This window comes from Dreissena polymorpha, chromosome 1, assembly GCF_020536995.1.
Source record: "Dreissena polymorpha isolate Duluth1 chromosome 1, UMN_Dpol_1.0, whole genome shotgun sequence".
NCBI classification, from domain to species: Eukaryota; Metazoa; Mollusca; class Bivalvia; order Myida; family Dreissenidae; genus Dreissena; species Dreissena polymorpha.
Window position 1 is genome coordinate 159650233 of NC_068355.1, and position 18482 is coordinate 159668714.

The 18482-nt window shown below is 35.3% G+C and overlaps 1 protein-coding gene across 1 annotated transcript in view; it reads right to left on the bottom strand.

Annotated features, from left to right (window-relative positions):
• Positions 1 to 1545: 1545 nt before the first annotated feature.
• LOC127858137 (alpha-aminoadipic semialdehyde synthase, mitochondrial-like) overlaps positions 1546 to 18482 on the bottom strand; it is a 35726-nt gene continuing 18789 nt past the window's right edge. Inside the window, exons 15-22 of the mRNA XM_052395094.1 lie at positions 17390 to 17466; positions 15185 to 15248; positions 11425 to 11592; positions 10406 to 10501; positions 9611 to 9726; positions 8113 to 8201; positions 7396 to 7578; positions 1546 to 6924 (exon numbers count right to left, since the gene is read on the bottom strand). Of these exons, the coding sequence (XP_052251054.1) occupies positions 6809 to 6924; positions 7396 to 7578; positions 8113 to 8201; positions 9611 to 9726; positions 10406 to 10501; positions 11425 to 11592; positions 15185 to 15248; positions 17390 to 17466 (909 nt within the window). The 3' untranslated portion in view covers positions 1546 to 6808. The remainder of the gene's footprint in view (positions 6925 to 7395; positions 7579 to 8112; positions 8202 to 9610; positions 9727 to 10405; positions 10502 to 11424; positions 11593 to 15184; positions 15249 to 17389; positions 17467 to 18482) is intronic.

The following is an 18482-nucleotide window of genomic DNA, read 5'->3' on the forward strand; positions in this document are numbered from 1 at the left end:
ACTCATCCAAGATATCATTGGGACAAATCGTCTGACCAAGTTTCATGTTGATCGGACAATAAATGTGGCCTCTTGAGTGTAATTAAGGTTTTACTAAAGCAATAAATAGCCATATTAGGAAAAATGCCCCGCCCCCTGGTTTCAATAAATATAAAGAAGTGAAACTCCAGCTGCTGGAGCAGTATTGAATTCTTATTATAAACAATTAGTTGGTCCTTTATTTAAGGCAAGTGACCGATTGCCCAAACAGTACAAAACAGCACAATACAAAACAACATAAACACATATAAGAATAAAGCTGGGGTAACCGCCTTGGAACGGTCAATGCAAAGCATTGGGGTTTTAAACCGGTTATAGAGCGCTCAACCTCACACTTGGCCCATCAATATTCATGATAAATTTACATGTAAATAAAATTTAACCTCATAGCATTGTAACTCAAATTAAACAATAATAAAAGGGAATTAAAACGCATTCAATTTAATTATCATTTAATTACTCAATAGTAGGGAAGATACCAGAGCAACAGAGTTACAACTTTTTGAGGAACGATGAAATAAAACTACGAACAAGTATCAACTACATTCCTTCTTTATAGAAAAAGATTTTAGAATATAGCGTCATGTAGTTAATATTTCAGATCATCATCGCGCACATACAGGAAGAAGCAGCAATAATGGGTGCAAAAGATCCATATTTCATAGCTTGGTTGTTTATGTGACTACAAAAAATAAATCAAACAAGAAACGCCTGTTAGAGAGAAAATATAATTAAAATTGAACGTTTTAAACTCAATGACCTATGCATGTAGATTTAAAAAGTTAAAGTATGTGGTATGAAGCATTATAAAAGCGAGGACGTCACAAAAATCAATGTTCACTAAAGCCACATATAGCCATATAAGGAAAAATGCCCTGCCCCCTGGTGGCCATGTTTTCAAAGCAACCGAAACCATTTTTGAACTCATCCAAGATATCATTGGGACAAATCTTCTAACCAAGTTTCATGAAGATCGGAAAATAAATGTGGCCTCTAGAGTGTTAACAAGGTTTTACTATAGCCATATAATGAAAAATGCCCCGCCCCCTGGTGGCCATGTTTTTTAAGCAACCAACACCATTTTCGAACACGTCCAAGATATAATTGGGACGAATCTTCTGACCAAGTTTCATGAAGATCGGACAGTAAATGTGGCTTTAAGAGTGTTAACAAGGCAAATGTTGACGCCGCACGCCGGACAAAAGGCAATCACAAAAGCTCACCATGAGCACGTTGTGCTCAGGTGAGCTAAAAAAGCATAAAATAAAAAGAAATAAATACACATAATAAATAGAATAAAAGGTTGGTGACGTGGAAGAATAATGGTTATCTGTCTCGTCGGAGGATCTTATCGGGTAAGCCGAATCCTCTCACTTGCCAGATAACTATTCTCCATCAACGTCACCAACCTATTATTCTCTATACATTAGTCAAATAACCATCCGTATTATATTTTGGAATGTGAAACTGGCACCTATTTTATATAAAGAAAAAAGTAAACGATAATTGTATACGTGTTCATTTTATTAATATGATAACAAATAAGATACTATGGACTACTGGTCTAATCTAAACGGGTGTACAAATACATCGGTGAAATTCGCGTGCGCAAATGAGTATCATATGCGTATCACAATGCGACAATGAAATGTGCATCTGCAAACTAGAGAATGGTATGGTAAATCACACTGAAACAAATTCATTAACAAGAGTATCATATGGTAAATCACACTGAAACAGTTACTTTGTTAGCTACCAAATTTTATAAGACCTAAATAACAAATACATTGCATATCAAAATGTAATAGACTAAGTACTTGTAAATTAATAAATGTGGTATAAATAGAAAAAAAATCAAACATGTAAAAATTGTGTTCATTTCATCCAAAATTTTCCTGATTTAAATACGTGATTATGAATCAACGAATTTAACTTTAATTAGTAAAAACAAATTGGAAAACATTAAATAATAGAAATAAAAATGAGATTCTGATAGTTAAGATTCATACCTCGCTGAAAGTGTAAATGTGATATGATACCGGCTGAGTAGAAACTAAACTAAAAACAAAACAATAACATCAATGACATACATCGATATAACAAATGACCATCAACATCAAGATGTACCCCTAAAAACAAAAGCCAATACAAGATAACAAAATCTTTTTAAAATCCATACACACGTCAAACATTTACCAATACTGGAAAAGTATATTTAATGCAACAATTTGAAGAATGATAAATTAGAATGATATGATCGCTATAGCAGTAGGTGAAAACATCGATCTACATGCTCTTCTGTTCGTCTCAGGGCTTGTGTTCATGGATTTCAAGGTAATTGTATCATGCAACCATGAACCATTATCTGCCACTTAAATATGACTTAATAATTAGTCAGCTAATTCTTAGACATGTATCTAGTAGTTGTCAATTTTCAATTAAAGCTTGTATTTCTTAATTCATTTTTACTTTCAAATCCATTTTGAAACGGTACATCATAAAGAACATTTTAAAACTCTAACCAAACATGTAACTACATAATAAATGACTACATTGAACAAACTAAAATGTATGGTACATCATATTTCAATAATGTCTAAAGTAACTTAAAACGCTGTCCTTGTTATTTTTGTCACAATATTATAATTTAAAACAACAATTGACATACAACACAGGGGAAAAAGGAACAATTATCACTTTGAATCTACTTAAACAAGATATAACGAATATTTTATGAGCAAGCATTAATAATAATAAAAACCCTGTAAAAAACAAAAACAACTTTATATCTGTTCACCAGAGAATAAAAACTACATCTAAATGTTCCGTCATACCAGTGTTTCAAAATGTTTTACGAAAACCATGTCTGTGCAAATGTCTAAAAGGCAAGACATATCATGAACAAATAGAACTAGACACTTGGCTGATTATCTAAGTTACAGTTTAACAAAACAACAGCACCGCATAGCGGGTGCAGTTTTGAATAAATGAAAGCTTGTCAGAATAATTTTTTTAATTTTTTTTTTTAGAGGTCACAGTGACCTTGACCTTTTACCTAGCGACCCAAAAATTAGTGTGGCGTGTGGAACTCATTAAGTTGCAGTTACATATGAAGCTTCAAAGTTGTAGGTGGAAGTAGTGCTCAAAAGGGTACCCGAAAAACCCCGAATCCGCGGGTCAAAAAAATACCCGCAGATCCGGGTCAAAGTTTCTGCGAACGATACCAGTTCGGGTCGCAAGCTATGATGTACAAGAATACATGTTTAACGTGTAGTCAAATCATCTCTTTTAAACAATTGAAGTAAAATCACATCCTTTATCATTCTTAGCAGTGTTGTTATAACAAATAGTCATAAATAAATAGAAGTGGCGCACCAAAAGCATTTAAATTGAGTTTCATGTGTTATTCACATCCCAAAATTGCAACGTTAAAAAAATAAACATGTATAATAAAATATATCGACTTCAAAGTAGAAAAGGCAGTTAGAGCTTACAGTTAAAGTTATTTTTTGCTTCTCCCCTCAAAATTTGAGAAGCTTAATTTGTGCTTGACACGTAGTTTTTCTTATACATGTACTGTTTATTGCTATTCCAAGTAATACTAATATTTGCTGATTAAGTTCAACAACGTTGTGTAAACCTAATAAATAGTTATGTGCAGTTGGGTATTTCATTCATAATTGAATAAATCAAACCAATAAAAAGTATAATATTCTAAACAATATACTTGACAAACAGTTGAATATTTAAGACTCTAAAACATGCTATGAAAATTAATGTACTTTTAATTTAATTTACTTCTGTATTATATGACCCGACCCAACCCGAATTTTCTCGGGTATTTAAATTTTGACCCGCCGACCCGACCCGACGAATATTTTTGACCCGTGTGAGCCCTAGGTGGAAGCACTTTGATTTTAGAGCCAATGTTAATGTTTTAGCATGGCGGACAACGAGCTGGCTATGACAACAGCCGAGCTAAAAATTATCTAAAATAACCCCAAGCTAGGTTTGCACGTAAGCTACCAATGTTTAGTAACATTGACCTTGACCTTGAACCAACTGGATCCAAGAGGAATCCCAAGCGTTATATGTAAGCTACCAATACACAAATTGCCAGCACAATGTCTCTATTAAAACTCAAATTATTGTTCATACATTTTTTTTTCCTATTTTAGTAACAGAGACATTGACTTTAACAGGACTATCACAAAATGGACGCTGAAGGAAGGTGTCGGCTATCTAAATAAAATATCAATGCAATACATTTTTCCCATCCCTAGCTGTTCAGTTGATCTAGTTTTTCTATTCTAAGTAACAGAGACCTTGACCTACCCAAAATACAATTGCAAGCCTTGTCTCCATGCAAGCTTTGAACATACAAATTTTCAGTTCCATACCAACATCCATACTAAATTATTTGGTGGGTAGTTTCCCTATATTAAAGGGATCTTTTCACGTTTTGGTAAATTGACAAAATTGAAAAAAGTTGTTTCAGATTCGCAAATTTTCGTTTTAGTTATGATATTTGTGAGGAAACAGTAATACTGAACATTTACCATGGTCTAATATACTCATTATATGCATCTTTTGACGATTTAAATACCTGAAAATTATAAAGCGTTGCAACGCGAAACCATTGAATAATTTGGAGACTTCTGTTTTTGTCGTTTACTTTTGTGAAACTACGAAGATTGCTTATATAAAGTATAAAATACGTCTCTTGTACATACTTGGCAGGATGGCCGAGCGGTCTAATTGGTTTTTACTCCAGGACTCCGGGGTCACTGGTTCGAGCCCAGCTGTGGGCTACTTTTTTTTCCTTTTTTAAATTTTATTCTTGATTTTTTACTGGAGCTTTTTAGATCCAATGTTTACATTTATCAATATAAAGCATTTAATTACAAACTTCAAAACATGCCAAAATCTGTGAAAAGGCCCCTTTAATCAACACTGACCTTGCTTTTGACTAGCCCCCAAAAAGCTTGGTCTTCATGCTAGATTAACTTATCAAGAGATTCATCATGATTTGTCAATGCAAGCATAAGATATTAACCAGAAACCACTTGGTTTGCGCCACAGGTTTCCTGCCAATGCCATATCCCAATCTAATAACCAGGATTGGCCTTTTTGCATATTGGGAATGGTTCATTATAAGAGTGATATTATTTAACTTGAATATGCTTACAAAAGATATGCATCTTTTTGTAAAATCATTTATATATGGGTCCTATGAGGGACAATACACAATATTATTACCGTAAAAAAATCTGGACTATTTATTGACCCTGTACATGCAATGCCTATCATCATTACAAAAGGTAATTCCATGTTGGCCCTTACTTCAACCCGGATTTGTAAGAAATTCCCTAACAAAACAGACCTTTACATAATTATAAAATAATAAGCTCAGATCTAATGAATCCATTAGGACAAATAAAAATGGACAAATGTCAACATGGCTTTGTACTACTGATAAAACATACATGCAGTCATGCACTAGATATTATGACTGAAAAACACATATTGTAAACACTATTAGTATTGTTTTTTCATTATCATTAAGAAATAAATACACTTTGTTTATGGACAATTGTATAAAACACTACAATTTAGTCTGCTTATCTGGTTAAGGTTAAAGTTTCAACAACAATTGTACAAATATATAAACACTCAAAATAAATTTGTTCAATACATTGATAATCACCAACAAACGTCCATTCTTTTTGTAGCATAATTCATTAAATAACAGAACAATATACATTTGAACGATAAATTGATCTAAAATTTATTGTCAACAACTGCAAAAACAACAAGAGCTGCGTTTGTGAAACATAATGCCCTCTACTGCACTTTGAAGTCCCACAGCAGCTATTTTTGAGAAAACAAGGCCCATAACTTAGCCAAAAATCAGCAAACCCGAATGAAACAAACACTTCATCTGTAAGTCATGTAGGTTTTCTAAAAAACCAACAATCAGCTCAATATCTGAAAGCCTTCTTAAATAAAAAAACAAGCAAATTTCACTCTTTGTCTGTAAGTCATGTAGGTAGATTCACAAACCAAAAGTGAGCTAAATATCTGAAAGCATCATCAAAAACCTCAAGAAAACAGTAATTATAAAAAAAATCTAAGTTCAAGGCCCATAACTTTGCCAAAAATCAATGGACCGGAATGAATTCATCTGTAGGTCATGAAAGTAGACTCACATACCAAAAATCAGCTCAATATCTGAAAGCGTTGCATAAAAAACCTTTGGAAAACAGTAATTATGTTGAACAATTCTTAGTCCTAAGCCCATAACTTCACAAAAAATCAATGGATCAGAACAAATTTCACACTGCATCTGTAGTTTATGTAGGTAGACTCACATAAAAAAATCAGCTCCATAACTAGAGGCGTGGCATTAAAAAACCTCTGGAAAACAGAATGCCGGACGAACAGACAGACGGAGGGACTAACAGACAGACAGTGCAACTACTATATGCCATCCTACTGGTAAAAATAAAAACCAAATCATGTAAGTTGAAGTTGAGCATAATTCCGTAATGTAATTGTTTTTACAAAAATCATAAAATATAAATAAAAAGTTTCCAAATATAAATGGTTTCCTAAAGTTCTAACTGTAAACCGTGCTAAACAGTACACTTGTTTCACATTCACAATCTAACAGTTGTTACTGCAACTTAGTTTTGACACCTTCAAACAATTGTAAAGCAATGACCAAACTGTGACAGCTTGGTGGGGATGAAATCTTTGGTTGCTATGGTTACACAGACTCAATGGTTTCCCTAGCAACGATGCCTTCCTTCTTCAGACGTGCAAGCATGGGCTCGTATATGTCACTGGACAGAGGGATACACATTCCTTTCTTCTGAATCTCACCTGAAAACAACACAAATGATCCGCGCTCTGGGAAAACTGGGTTTTCTGCATGTGCACAAAGTGTCATCCCAGATTAGCCCCTTCTGTCCACAAAGACTAATCAGGGACAACACTTTACACCTTAATAGGATTTTGGCTAAGAAACTTCCTTTAAATGAAAAATACTATAGAAATGAAATGTGTCATCCCTAATTAGCCTTGGACTGCACAGGCTATTCTGGGACAATTTATTTATGCACATCCATTAAACTCACACTTTATCAGTTCTAAGTAAACATAATATCCTTGTAAATTACAAAACCTTCTCGACACATAGGTAGACAAAGACAAACCACAAAACAAGTTGTTATGCCAACCCAGGCATCAAACCTGCAATTCTCAAATTATTGAGCTACATGCTACCAACTGAACATTATCCAACACCATTTATTACATATTTACATGTTAATTGAAAACCACAAACTAACATACCATCAAGGACCATTCTGGTTGCAATGCCCGTGGGGAGCCCCACAGTTTTGGCCATGGCAGAATACCCCTTTGGGTCAGAGTCGCCATACATGACAAGACTCACGCCCCGGTGCTCTTTCTGTCCATTGAACCACTGCACCCCAATGTCATGCTGCATGAGGATCATATCCCTCTCTCCAGGCGCTGTTGGAAATACATCACACAATTGTAAATGTTAAAGGGGCTGAATTTTTTTTCTTTGAGAATGAGATTTCAACAAGAGCTGTTTAATTCAGCAAATTGTATATGCAAAGGGTAGTTTGAAGGTCATTGCAAGCTTAAATGATCCATGAGTTTTGTCATGAAAAGCATTAAGTGGCTGAATAACCTACATTAAGTTTTGAACTTGAGTTTTAGATGAGAAAGTCCAGCCTAATTTAAGTGAGTCTAACTGGGCAAACATGGCTTCATCCATGTATGTAAAGTGTCATCCCAGAGTAGCCTGTGCAGTTCACACAGGCTTATCAGGGACTACTCTTTACCATTTACTGTTTTTTCCTTAAGAAGAGGCTTTCTTTCAACAAAGAATTTCATAAAAAGGGTGAAGTCTTGTTGCCCAATAAGACTGTAGGGACTGCACAGGCAAATCTGGGAGGTATCTATAGACACATGCATTTAGCCCTGTTATCCCAGACGATCATTTAAATAGTTTAAATGGGCTGCATGAGAGAGCCCTACCGAAGGCAAGTCTCTTGGAGAGATAGTTGGACAGGGTGTCAATGGGCGTCCCCTTCTTGTCAATCAGCTCTTCACCAAGCAGACCCAGTCTGAAAAACATGCAACACTCATAGTCTATAGCTTGTATTTTAATTATATAACAAAAGATTAATTTTATTTTATGTATATAATATAGTAAAACCATATTTCCGAAATAAACTTAACATTTTGAAAATACAGCAATATACTTAAAACATATTGTCCCAAATAAAAACATCAGCCAGTTCCTTGAACCTGAAACTCTATAATTAATGTAACACCTGACTGGTCGTAACCAAAAAATGAATTTGTCTGAACCATAACACCTAACAACAGTTTCATAATACTTGCAAAACATGTTTGTATATACTTTATCAACAAAATAACACCAGATCTGATAAATTTCTGCACATTCAGCTTACTTTTAATACACCTAATACTGACGTCATTTTGTTTACAATAAGTATTTTGATGTTTAAATGCTGTGTTCAGCCATTTAATATTGTTTTCTTTGGACGTGAATACAGAAAAATGAAAAAACAAGGGACAAAATTGTCACAAAACCAGGTTTTCATTGTGAAAAAAAATCTGATAAAGGGAGAAAACTCAAACTGAACTTTTGAAATGACCAAAAAAAATTAACCCCCTTTTTAATTTTTTTTTTTTAAATCTATTTTTAGTCGTGGCGACCTTGACATTGGAGATATTGACGTGATTCTTTCGTGGGACACACCGTCCCATGATGGTGAACAAATGTGCCAAATGATTTTAAAATCTCACAATGAATGACATAGTTATGGCCAGGACAAGCTCATTTATGGCCATTTTTGACCTTTGAACTCAAAGTGTGACCTTGACCTTGGAGATATCGACGTAATTATTTCGCGCGACACACCGTCCAATGATGGTGAACAAATGTGCCAAATGATTTTAAAATCTGACGATGAACGACATAGTTATGGCTCGGACAAGCTCATTTATGGCCATTTTTGACCTTTGAACTCAAAGTGTGACCTTGACCTTGGAGATATCGACGTAATTATTTCGCGCGACACACCGTCCAATGATGGTGAACAAATGTGCCAAATGATTTTAAAATCTGACAATGAACGACATAGTTATGGCCCGGACAAGCTTATTCCGCCAGCCCGCCAGCCAGCCCGCCAGCCAGCCCGCCCGCATTCGCCAATCTAATAACCAGTTTTTTCCTTCGGAAAACCTGGTTAAAAAGATGAGATAAATAGAATACCAAGTAATAGTTTAATACAGATATGTTCATTGGCATGGCACGAAAAACAAAACCACTCGCCAAGTTTAGTGGTTTTCTAAGCCCTTCTAAATCAACTTCAATATATTGAACACTAAACTCTAGTAAACCTAATATTCTCTATGTTTATAGAAACTCTGAAGAAGGTTAAAAAATAATTTCCTTAAATTTATTTTACAGCTGGAATGTCCTATGAATTCTGGGTATCCTGACCTAACAATGGCATCCAAACGATGTTCATTTTGTCCAACAGCCTCAAAAACAAGATCCTTCAAGGAGTCCTCAAGTAGATCAGATGACTTTCCAAACATCCCACAGAAGTACTGTCTCTGCAATCATATAAACAAAATGTAATAATATAAACAAGAGGGAAAAAGACCCCTCGCGCTCCCTTCAGACCCAACAAACATGTATTGATTTAATCTTGTTTGAAAGTTAGGCAAAGAAGAAGGCTTTTGGTTGGAATACAGTTTAAAATTCATGAAAAAAAGTCTGGTTCACATATACATGTAAGTCTGGTACACATATACATAAAAGTCTGGTACACATATACATGTAAGTCTTGTACACATATACATGTAAGTCTAGTACACATATACATGTAAGTCTGGTACACAAATAAATGTAAGTCTGGTACAAATATACATGTAAGTCTGGTACACATATACATGTAAGTCTGGTACACATATACATGTAAGTCTGGTACACATATACATGTAAGTCTAGTACACATATACATGTAAGTCTGGTACACAAATAAATGTAAGTGTGGTACACATATACATGTAAGTCTGGTACACATATACATGTAAGTCTGGTACACATATACATGTAAGTCTGGTACACATATACATATTTTCATGTCAGGCCTGGAAAACTTCATCACCTCATGGCAGCCAGATAGATATTTTATCAGGAAATGTTTAAACTCACTTGAAAAATGTATGATTACAGAAAGTAAAAGTTCTGAGAAAGAAGCATGATAATTAGTAGAATTCAAGCCCCTACCCATGTCTTCTCTGGTCCGTTGGGGTGCAGACTGGAGCTCTCCTCACTACTCAGGAGTCCCAGCTTCATCAGGCCCTTAGCAACGTTGGCAAAACCCTGCAATGGAATCAATGAAATCCAAAATTACTCACTTGTATTTATAAAATTGGGGATGGACAATCTAACAAGACGATGCGTTCAATAAACCCATATCACCTAAATGGAAGCCTTGTCAGTATTGTTTAATTGGCACACTTGAATCAATAATGTTTTTTAGTAAGCAGTATTGATTGTAGGCCAACTGTCAATTAAAGGAAAGCTTCCAACACAGTAAATTAAAGCACAATACCTTCATCCAAACTTAACTTATTGAGCGGAAACTCTTTATCTATTTTCATGCAACTGGCACCAAATGCAAGTGCTGACAATTTTAAACATAGTACAAGATATGGGAGTTGCTATGCATTCTTTTCTATTTAAAATGCAACCTACCTATGATAAAAAATTCAACAAAATATGATCTCCATCCAAATTGAAGTGTTTTAGCCCATGACCTAACTGGCCCCAAATGCAACCTAGATCTGCATGTTAGCAAGAGATAGGAATGGTTGAACACATACATTTAGGTGAATATCAAAAAGTGCAATAAGTGGCATAATTCTGCTCCAATGAAGGTCAGAGTTATGGGGCTTGGTCTGCAACCTTGCATGAAAATTCCTAAAGACATGTGTGATGCTTTAATTTAATATCTGTAGTAGTTTCGGATATTTGTACTTCTTGCATGCTAACTTTAACCTGCATTGCAACTTGTATCCAAACCTTGACTTTTCTATGTATAAAAGGGGGCATAATCATGCTTAAAGGAATTGGTTTCATACATGTATTGGTAGGGAAAAAACAAACATAACCACCTTTGACATTAGTAGACACAGATTTTAATTCAGTTCTCTGTCATCAATGATATTAATTTCCAAGAGAAAACCACTCTTATGTGCCAAAATATAATTTAAATGGTTGGCTACTGATTTAATCATACCCACCTTGTAGCGAATGGTCCCCCTTATGCATGTGTGAGCGTCGTTGATGCCGTAAGCGTCAGTATAGATGGTGGAGTCCCGGTTGGGGAATCCCTCAAGGTTAAAACCGGGCATGAAGTTGAGATGCTCTGCCGCATCCAATAGCCCTCCCTGGCCTGAAATCTCCACAACCTGAAATATGGCATTAAGAATGGTGCATGCTTGATTTGCTTAATATATCAACAATATTTCTGGGAAAGCTGGGCTTAATGCATGTGTGTAAAGTATCTTCACAGTCTAATTTGTTACAGCACTTTCCGCCTTAACTGGATTCTCTATAAACAGAGCCATTTTAAAACAAAAACAAGAGGGCCATGATGGCCCTGAATCGTTCACCTGACTAACCAAATACAATCCCAACCCAGATTTCATCAAGATAAACATTCTGACCAAATTTCATAAAGATTAGATGAAAACTGTGACCTCTATTGTCTACACCAGGTTTATCTATTAGTGTTGAAGTACCTGTTATCGAACAGCACCTATTATCGGACGTTTTGTTTTGGTTCTGTATGCGCAAGCGCAATAGTGCGCATGATGTCACATTGATAAGCAAATGGTGGTACATGAAGTCCATGACCTACTTGCCTACTTAGCTTGAAACCATTTGAGCCGAAAACAGGTTAAAGGAATACAATTATTGTTATGTACATGTTTTTATATGTTTTCTGCTATTACTTTTTAAATGCATCTATCAAAACATGCATTCACACACCAAAAAGCATATTTTCGTTTGCAATTTTGATTGCAGCAGACGCAGATATTTTCGCCGAGTCCGGATTACACGATAGTCATGTGACTATGTATATACTGGAGTAGTATTTATGAACTTTCCGGTAATAGGTCATGTTTGCATCGGCCGCCATTTTGTTTTGTCTGCTAGAGGTGACAATAACCAGCGAATCATTGTTATGAATTTTTGAAGGATATTCGCTGGAAAATTTAACAGATAAATTATTAAATGAGTGAACTGTTAATCATTTTTGAAACAACATGTTTTTGTTATTTTAAGTGTTTCAATTTTGACGTAATTTCTTAGGTGTTCGATAACTGGTTCGTCCACCATATTTGACCTAGTGACCTAGTTTTTGACCCCAGGTGACCCAAATACAATCCCAACCCAGATTTCATCAAGATAAACATTCTGATCAAATTTTATAAAGATTGGATGGAAACTGTGACCTCTATTGTCTACACAGAGTTTTTCTATTATTTGACTTAGTGACCTAGTTTTTGACCCCAGATGACCCAAATACAATCCCAACCCTGATTTAATGAAGATAAACATTCTGACCAAATTTCATAAAGATTGGATGAAAATTGTGACCTCTATTGTCTATACAAGGTTTTTCTATTATTTGACCTAGTGACCTAGTTTTTGACCCCAGATGACCCAAATACAATCCCAACCCAGACTTCATCAAGATAAACATTCTGACCAAATTTCATAAACATTAGATGAAAACTGTGACCTCTACTGTCTACACAAACAAATTGTTGACGGTTTTTCTATTATTTGACCTAGTAACCTAGTTTTTGACCCCAGATGACCCAAATACAATCCCAACCCAGATTTTATCAAGAAATACATTCTGACCAAATTTCATAAAGATTGGATGAAAACTGTGACCTCTATTGTCTACACAAGGTTTTTCTACTATTTGACCTAGTGTTTGACCTAGTGATCTAGTTGTTGACCCCAGATGACCCAAATACAATCCCAACCCAGATTTCATCAAGATAAACTTTCTGACCAAATTTCATAAAGATTGGATGAAAACTGTGACTTATACTGTCTACACAAGGTTTTTCTATTATTTGACCTAGTTTTTGACCCCAGATGACCCAAATATAATCCCAAACCAGATTTTATCAAGATAAACATTCTGACCAAATTTCATAAAGATTGGATGAAAACTGTGCCCTCTTACTGTCTACACAAATTGTTGACGGACACACACACACACAACGGACCCCGGACATCACACGGTCACATAAGCTCACCATGTCACTTCGTGACAGGTGAGCTAAAAATATCATTAAAGTGGAAAGTGTTGTCCCTGAATAGCCTGTGCAGACTGCACAGGCTAATATGGAACGACTCTTTACCAACAAGCAAATTCGTTGAATTGATATCCCCCGCCTATATGCTTCTGGACACAAGAGTATTATATTTGACACTCAAACAAGCATTTTTTTAAGATACAAAGGGCCATAACTCCGTTATTAACAGATGGTGTACAATGCCATTTGGCGTGCATTATCCTCTTATGCATATATATACTCATACGAAGTTTCAATGAAATCCGCAAAAGCACTTCCAAGATATGGCTCCGGACACAAAAGTGCCTATAGTAAAAAGTGACAGACGGACGGACAGCCGGACGGACAGCCGGACAAAGCCAAAACAATATCCCTCCGCCTCTGGTGCGGGATATATACTCATACCAAGTTTCAATGAAATCCGCCAAACTTCCAAGATATGGCTCCGGACACAAAAGTGCCTATAGTAAAAAGCATTTTATCAAGATACAAAGGGCCATAACTCTGTTTTTAACAGATTGTATTAAATGCCATTTGGCGTGCATTATCCTCTTATGCATATATATATACTCATACCAAGTTTCAATGAAATCCGCCAAAGCACTTCCAAGATATGGCTCCGGACACAAAAGTGCCTATAGTAAAAAGCATTTTTTCAAGATACAAAGGGCGATAACTCTGTTTTTAACAGATGGTGTACAATGCCATTTGGCGTGCATCATCCCCTTATGCATATATATACTTATACCAAGTTTCAATGAAATCCGCCAAAGCACTTCAAAGATATGGCTCCGGACACAAAAGTGCCTATAGTAAAAAGCATTTTTTCAAGATACAAAGGGCCATAACTCTGTTTTTAACAGATGGTGTACAATGCCATTTGGCGTGCATCATCCTCATTTGCATATATATACTCATACGAAGTTTCAATGAAATCCGCAAAAGCACTTCCAAGATATGGCTCCGGACACAAAAGTGCCGGACGGACGGACGGACAGCTGGACGGACGGACAACGCCAAAACAATATCCCTCCGCCTCTGGCGGGGGATAACAACTAATCCAAGTTTTACTAGATCAAGGCTAATAATAATTAAGCAATAGAAATTATTTAAACAGTGTTTACTTTAAACAACTTTAATTCACAAGGGGGAAATCAAAGCCTAAGGCACTATAGAGTCTGCTTCCTGGATAGAACCAGTACTTGATGTCTTTTGGGAAATCTTGAAAACAATCCCAGAGCGGGAATCAAACCCAGGACGTCACAATTAATAAGCTGACATTATTAAATTTACACAGGAGAAATGTTATGTTTATATCAGTTATTGTTGTTAGCAACAGTGCTGACAGAATGTAATGCAAACACCAAAACTACACAGTCATAGTACAGGATATGGGAGTTGCTTTGCGTTCTTGTCTATTAAAAAAATGATAATTAAACTTTTGTACTTGAGTACTCTTATGTTTATTGAACAAACATTTTATCATATCAAGATTTTATATTCAAGTTGCAAAAGGATTTATGTTAAGGTGGTAGACAGAAACAAAACAAAAATAACAAAAAAAGTGTCAACAATTAATACTAATACATTTCTGACACTGTTAAAAGCTACACAAATAAATCCTAGATATTTTTTAAGTGCTTCATATAGCATTATGAAAGACAGCAAACCAACTGCACACCTGTCCATTTTTTAGATACTTTGCTCCACTGAGACAGTTCATCAGGACACCTTTGGGGAACCAGCTGAAACAGTGAAAACTCTTTAAAAGCATGGAAAAACATCCAAGGCTCAAGACACAACAAACAACAAAAACAACAAAAACAACAAGTCTCATTCTATTAATCTTACCATCATCAAACAAACCAATCCAGTAAGTATTTGAAAGAACAAGAGATGTGTGTGTCAGAAACACAATGCCCCCTACTGCGCCACTTTGAAGCCATATATTTGACCTTTGACCTTGAAGGATGACCTTAACCTTGACCTTTCACCACTCAAAATGTGCAGCTCCATGAGATACACATGCACACCAAATATCAAGTAGCTATCTTCAATATTGCAAAAGTTATGGGCAATGTTAAAGTTTTCGTACGGATGCACAGACTGACAGACTGACTGACGGACAGTTCAACTGCTATATGCCACCCTATCGGGGGCATAAAAACATCTTAGGAGTGGAATGCTCATGAATGCTCTTGTGAATTTGTAGCAAAGTGGTGTCAAAGGTATGAGAACAGATGATGGCTGTTTTGGGCCAAATTACGTACAATGCTATGCATATATCATGCATATATCATCAAGTGAATACAACTTAAACAGAATAATAGCTGTAAAGAATACATACATCATTATTCTTGAATAAACGAATTACTCAAATATGTAAGTATAGTAATATTTAAATATACAGTGGCGTTCTTGAATACAACCTAATTATGTAGCCCAGTGGTATTCTTCTTGAATACCATCTATATGATCTAAATGTGTAACCCAAGTGATTTTCAATTTGAATACTCACTGAATTTGTAACCCAGTACACTGTTACTCCAATATAGCGCTCTCCGTTATAACGCTGTGTCCAATATAACGCGGGGGGTGCTTTGATCCCATTTTTTCTCCAACCTTCCATTTCTGATTCAAATCCATGTTATGCAATTTCATGTATTTTCAGAAAAATCAAAGATGGTGGCGATCACATCTTGATTGCTTTATTCAACCGTCCGTTTAACTGATTTTAATCGCTTCAAGGACAACAACACCCACAGCTAATTGGTGTTTATCTGTTGTGTAATGTCAATAAAGGTGTGAAAAACTCACGTGTCAGTGTTTATTAAATGTATTCCTTATCAGAGCGGTATGGTGCGCTAATTTCAATAAGTAAAGTGCAAGCAGGATAATTATCAAATTAAAGTTATTCAAAACAATTAAAAAATTCTTACTTTGATATGATTGCAGTTTGACTATATTAAACGAGCGGCTGTGAAATATACTGCGCACAGTATAAAACAAGTTTTTTCTATCTAGTATTTAGGCATTTTGCAGTTTTTGCGTGTACGAGAAATTAATTAAATAATCCAGGCGATTTATTAACATGCTAATGCAGTGTAATTTTTAACAGACATTCACTTGCATTTTTGCCCGGCATCAGAAAGGTACGGGAAACACGTTTTTTGCATACGTATGACGCAATAAACATTTATTTGTACATGTATCGTATTGCATTCAATCTAAATTTAAACTCGCTTGTCCAATGAAAGCTCTGCAGTCTGCCCCATAATGCATTATTCTCTTCACACTTCTAAAAATGGCATATGCATATGCTTTGTGTTTATGAATTTCTTAAACATATTTATCGTCATAAATGTTCAAGATTTTTATTTTGTAAGTCATGTTGTAACTTTATTGAATTAACGGATAAATGTGCACATTAGAACAGCGGTATGTATACTGTTAACGATACGATTCGGTTTATATGCATGTAATTGCGGATGACAACACAGCATGGCAATAAACAGGACCTATATTATAAGCTATAATATACCTGTTTTTTTATAGCCCCTTCAATAAATGAGCTCAAAACTTATTACGCAGATCCGTTTATATTGGAATTTCAGTGTAGTGTTCTTCTTTAATACCCACCTGAATTTGTAGTACATGTATAGTGTTTAACTTAACACCAACCTGAATTTGTAGAATATTGGTTTCCCAGGGGTGTTCTTCTGGAATACCCAACTGAATTTGTAGCCGAATGGTTATCAACTTGAATACACACCTGCATATTTGATCTCATTAAATACCCTACTCGCCAGAAGTTGGAGCCAAGTCATATTCTACTTGAATACCCACCTGAATTTATAGCAAAGTCATGTTTTACTTGAATACCCACCTGAATTTATAGCCGAGTGGTGTCTTGGAATCTTCAGGTGCAGGCAAGCCTCCGCAGTATGAGACATAGGAGCTGATCTAAAACAGAGAAACATTAGGGCTAAAATAATGAATACAAGACCATATTATAGACGTGCAAATGTTAACAAAGGATATAAAAATAGTTTTGAAATAAAATATTATCAAATGCTATTAAACAAGTTCTTTTTTCTTTTTTTAAACATTTTTAAATTACAACAATAAGAATAATACAATTGTGTCCCAGTTTCCATAAACAGCATTTTACTGTATGGGAGCAATACATTTCGTTAAATCCTAGAAGCAACATGAGCTTTAACAGCAGGTGAAAATACCCCTAAATTGGCCTTTAAAATGCTTTAAAACCTGATATTGCTGACAGAATTCTGTCAAAAAATGTATTAAGTCCCTCAAGTCCATGTGTTATGTAAATCAACTGTGATAAGTTCTATTAAAATCTGTTGAAATATAAAATTAAAGATATCAAGTGAAATCTAAGAAACGTGAAAACAATAGAATGTTCTACTAATCCTATAAAATATCAAGAGCCCGATCAATAGAACAAGAGGGCCTGAAAGGCACAAAGTCGCTCAACTGAGATACAAAAGAAATGACCTGCTCAGTTCAGCATCAAGATATTGGAACAAATGTTCTGACCAAGTTTCATGCAAAGTAAACTATACAGGTAACTTTTAGAGTGTTTACAAGGTTTTACTATAGCCATATAAGGATAAATTCCCCAACCCCAACCCCTGGTGGCTGCTTTTCAACAGACATGAACAATTTTTGAACTGATCCAAGATAGCATTAAAACAAAATGTTCTGACCAAGTGTTATGAAGATTGGACAATAAATGTGACTTTAAGAGTGTATACAAGTTTTTACTATGCCATTTAAGAAAAAATGCCCCGCCCTCTGGCTGCCATGTTTCTCAACCAACCAAAACTATTCTCAAATTAGTCCAAGATATCAAATCTTCTGACCAAGTATCATTAAGATCAGACAAAATGTGGCCTCTAGTGTTAACATGGTTTTACTTAAGTAATATATAGCCATATAAGGAACAATACCCACTC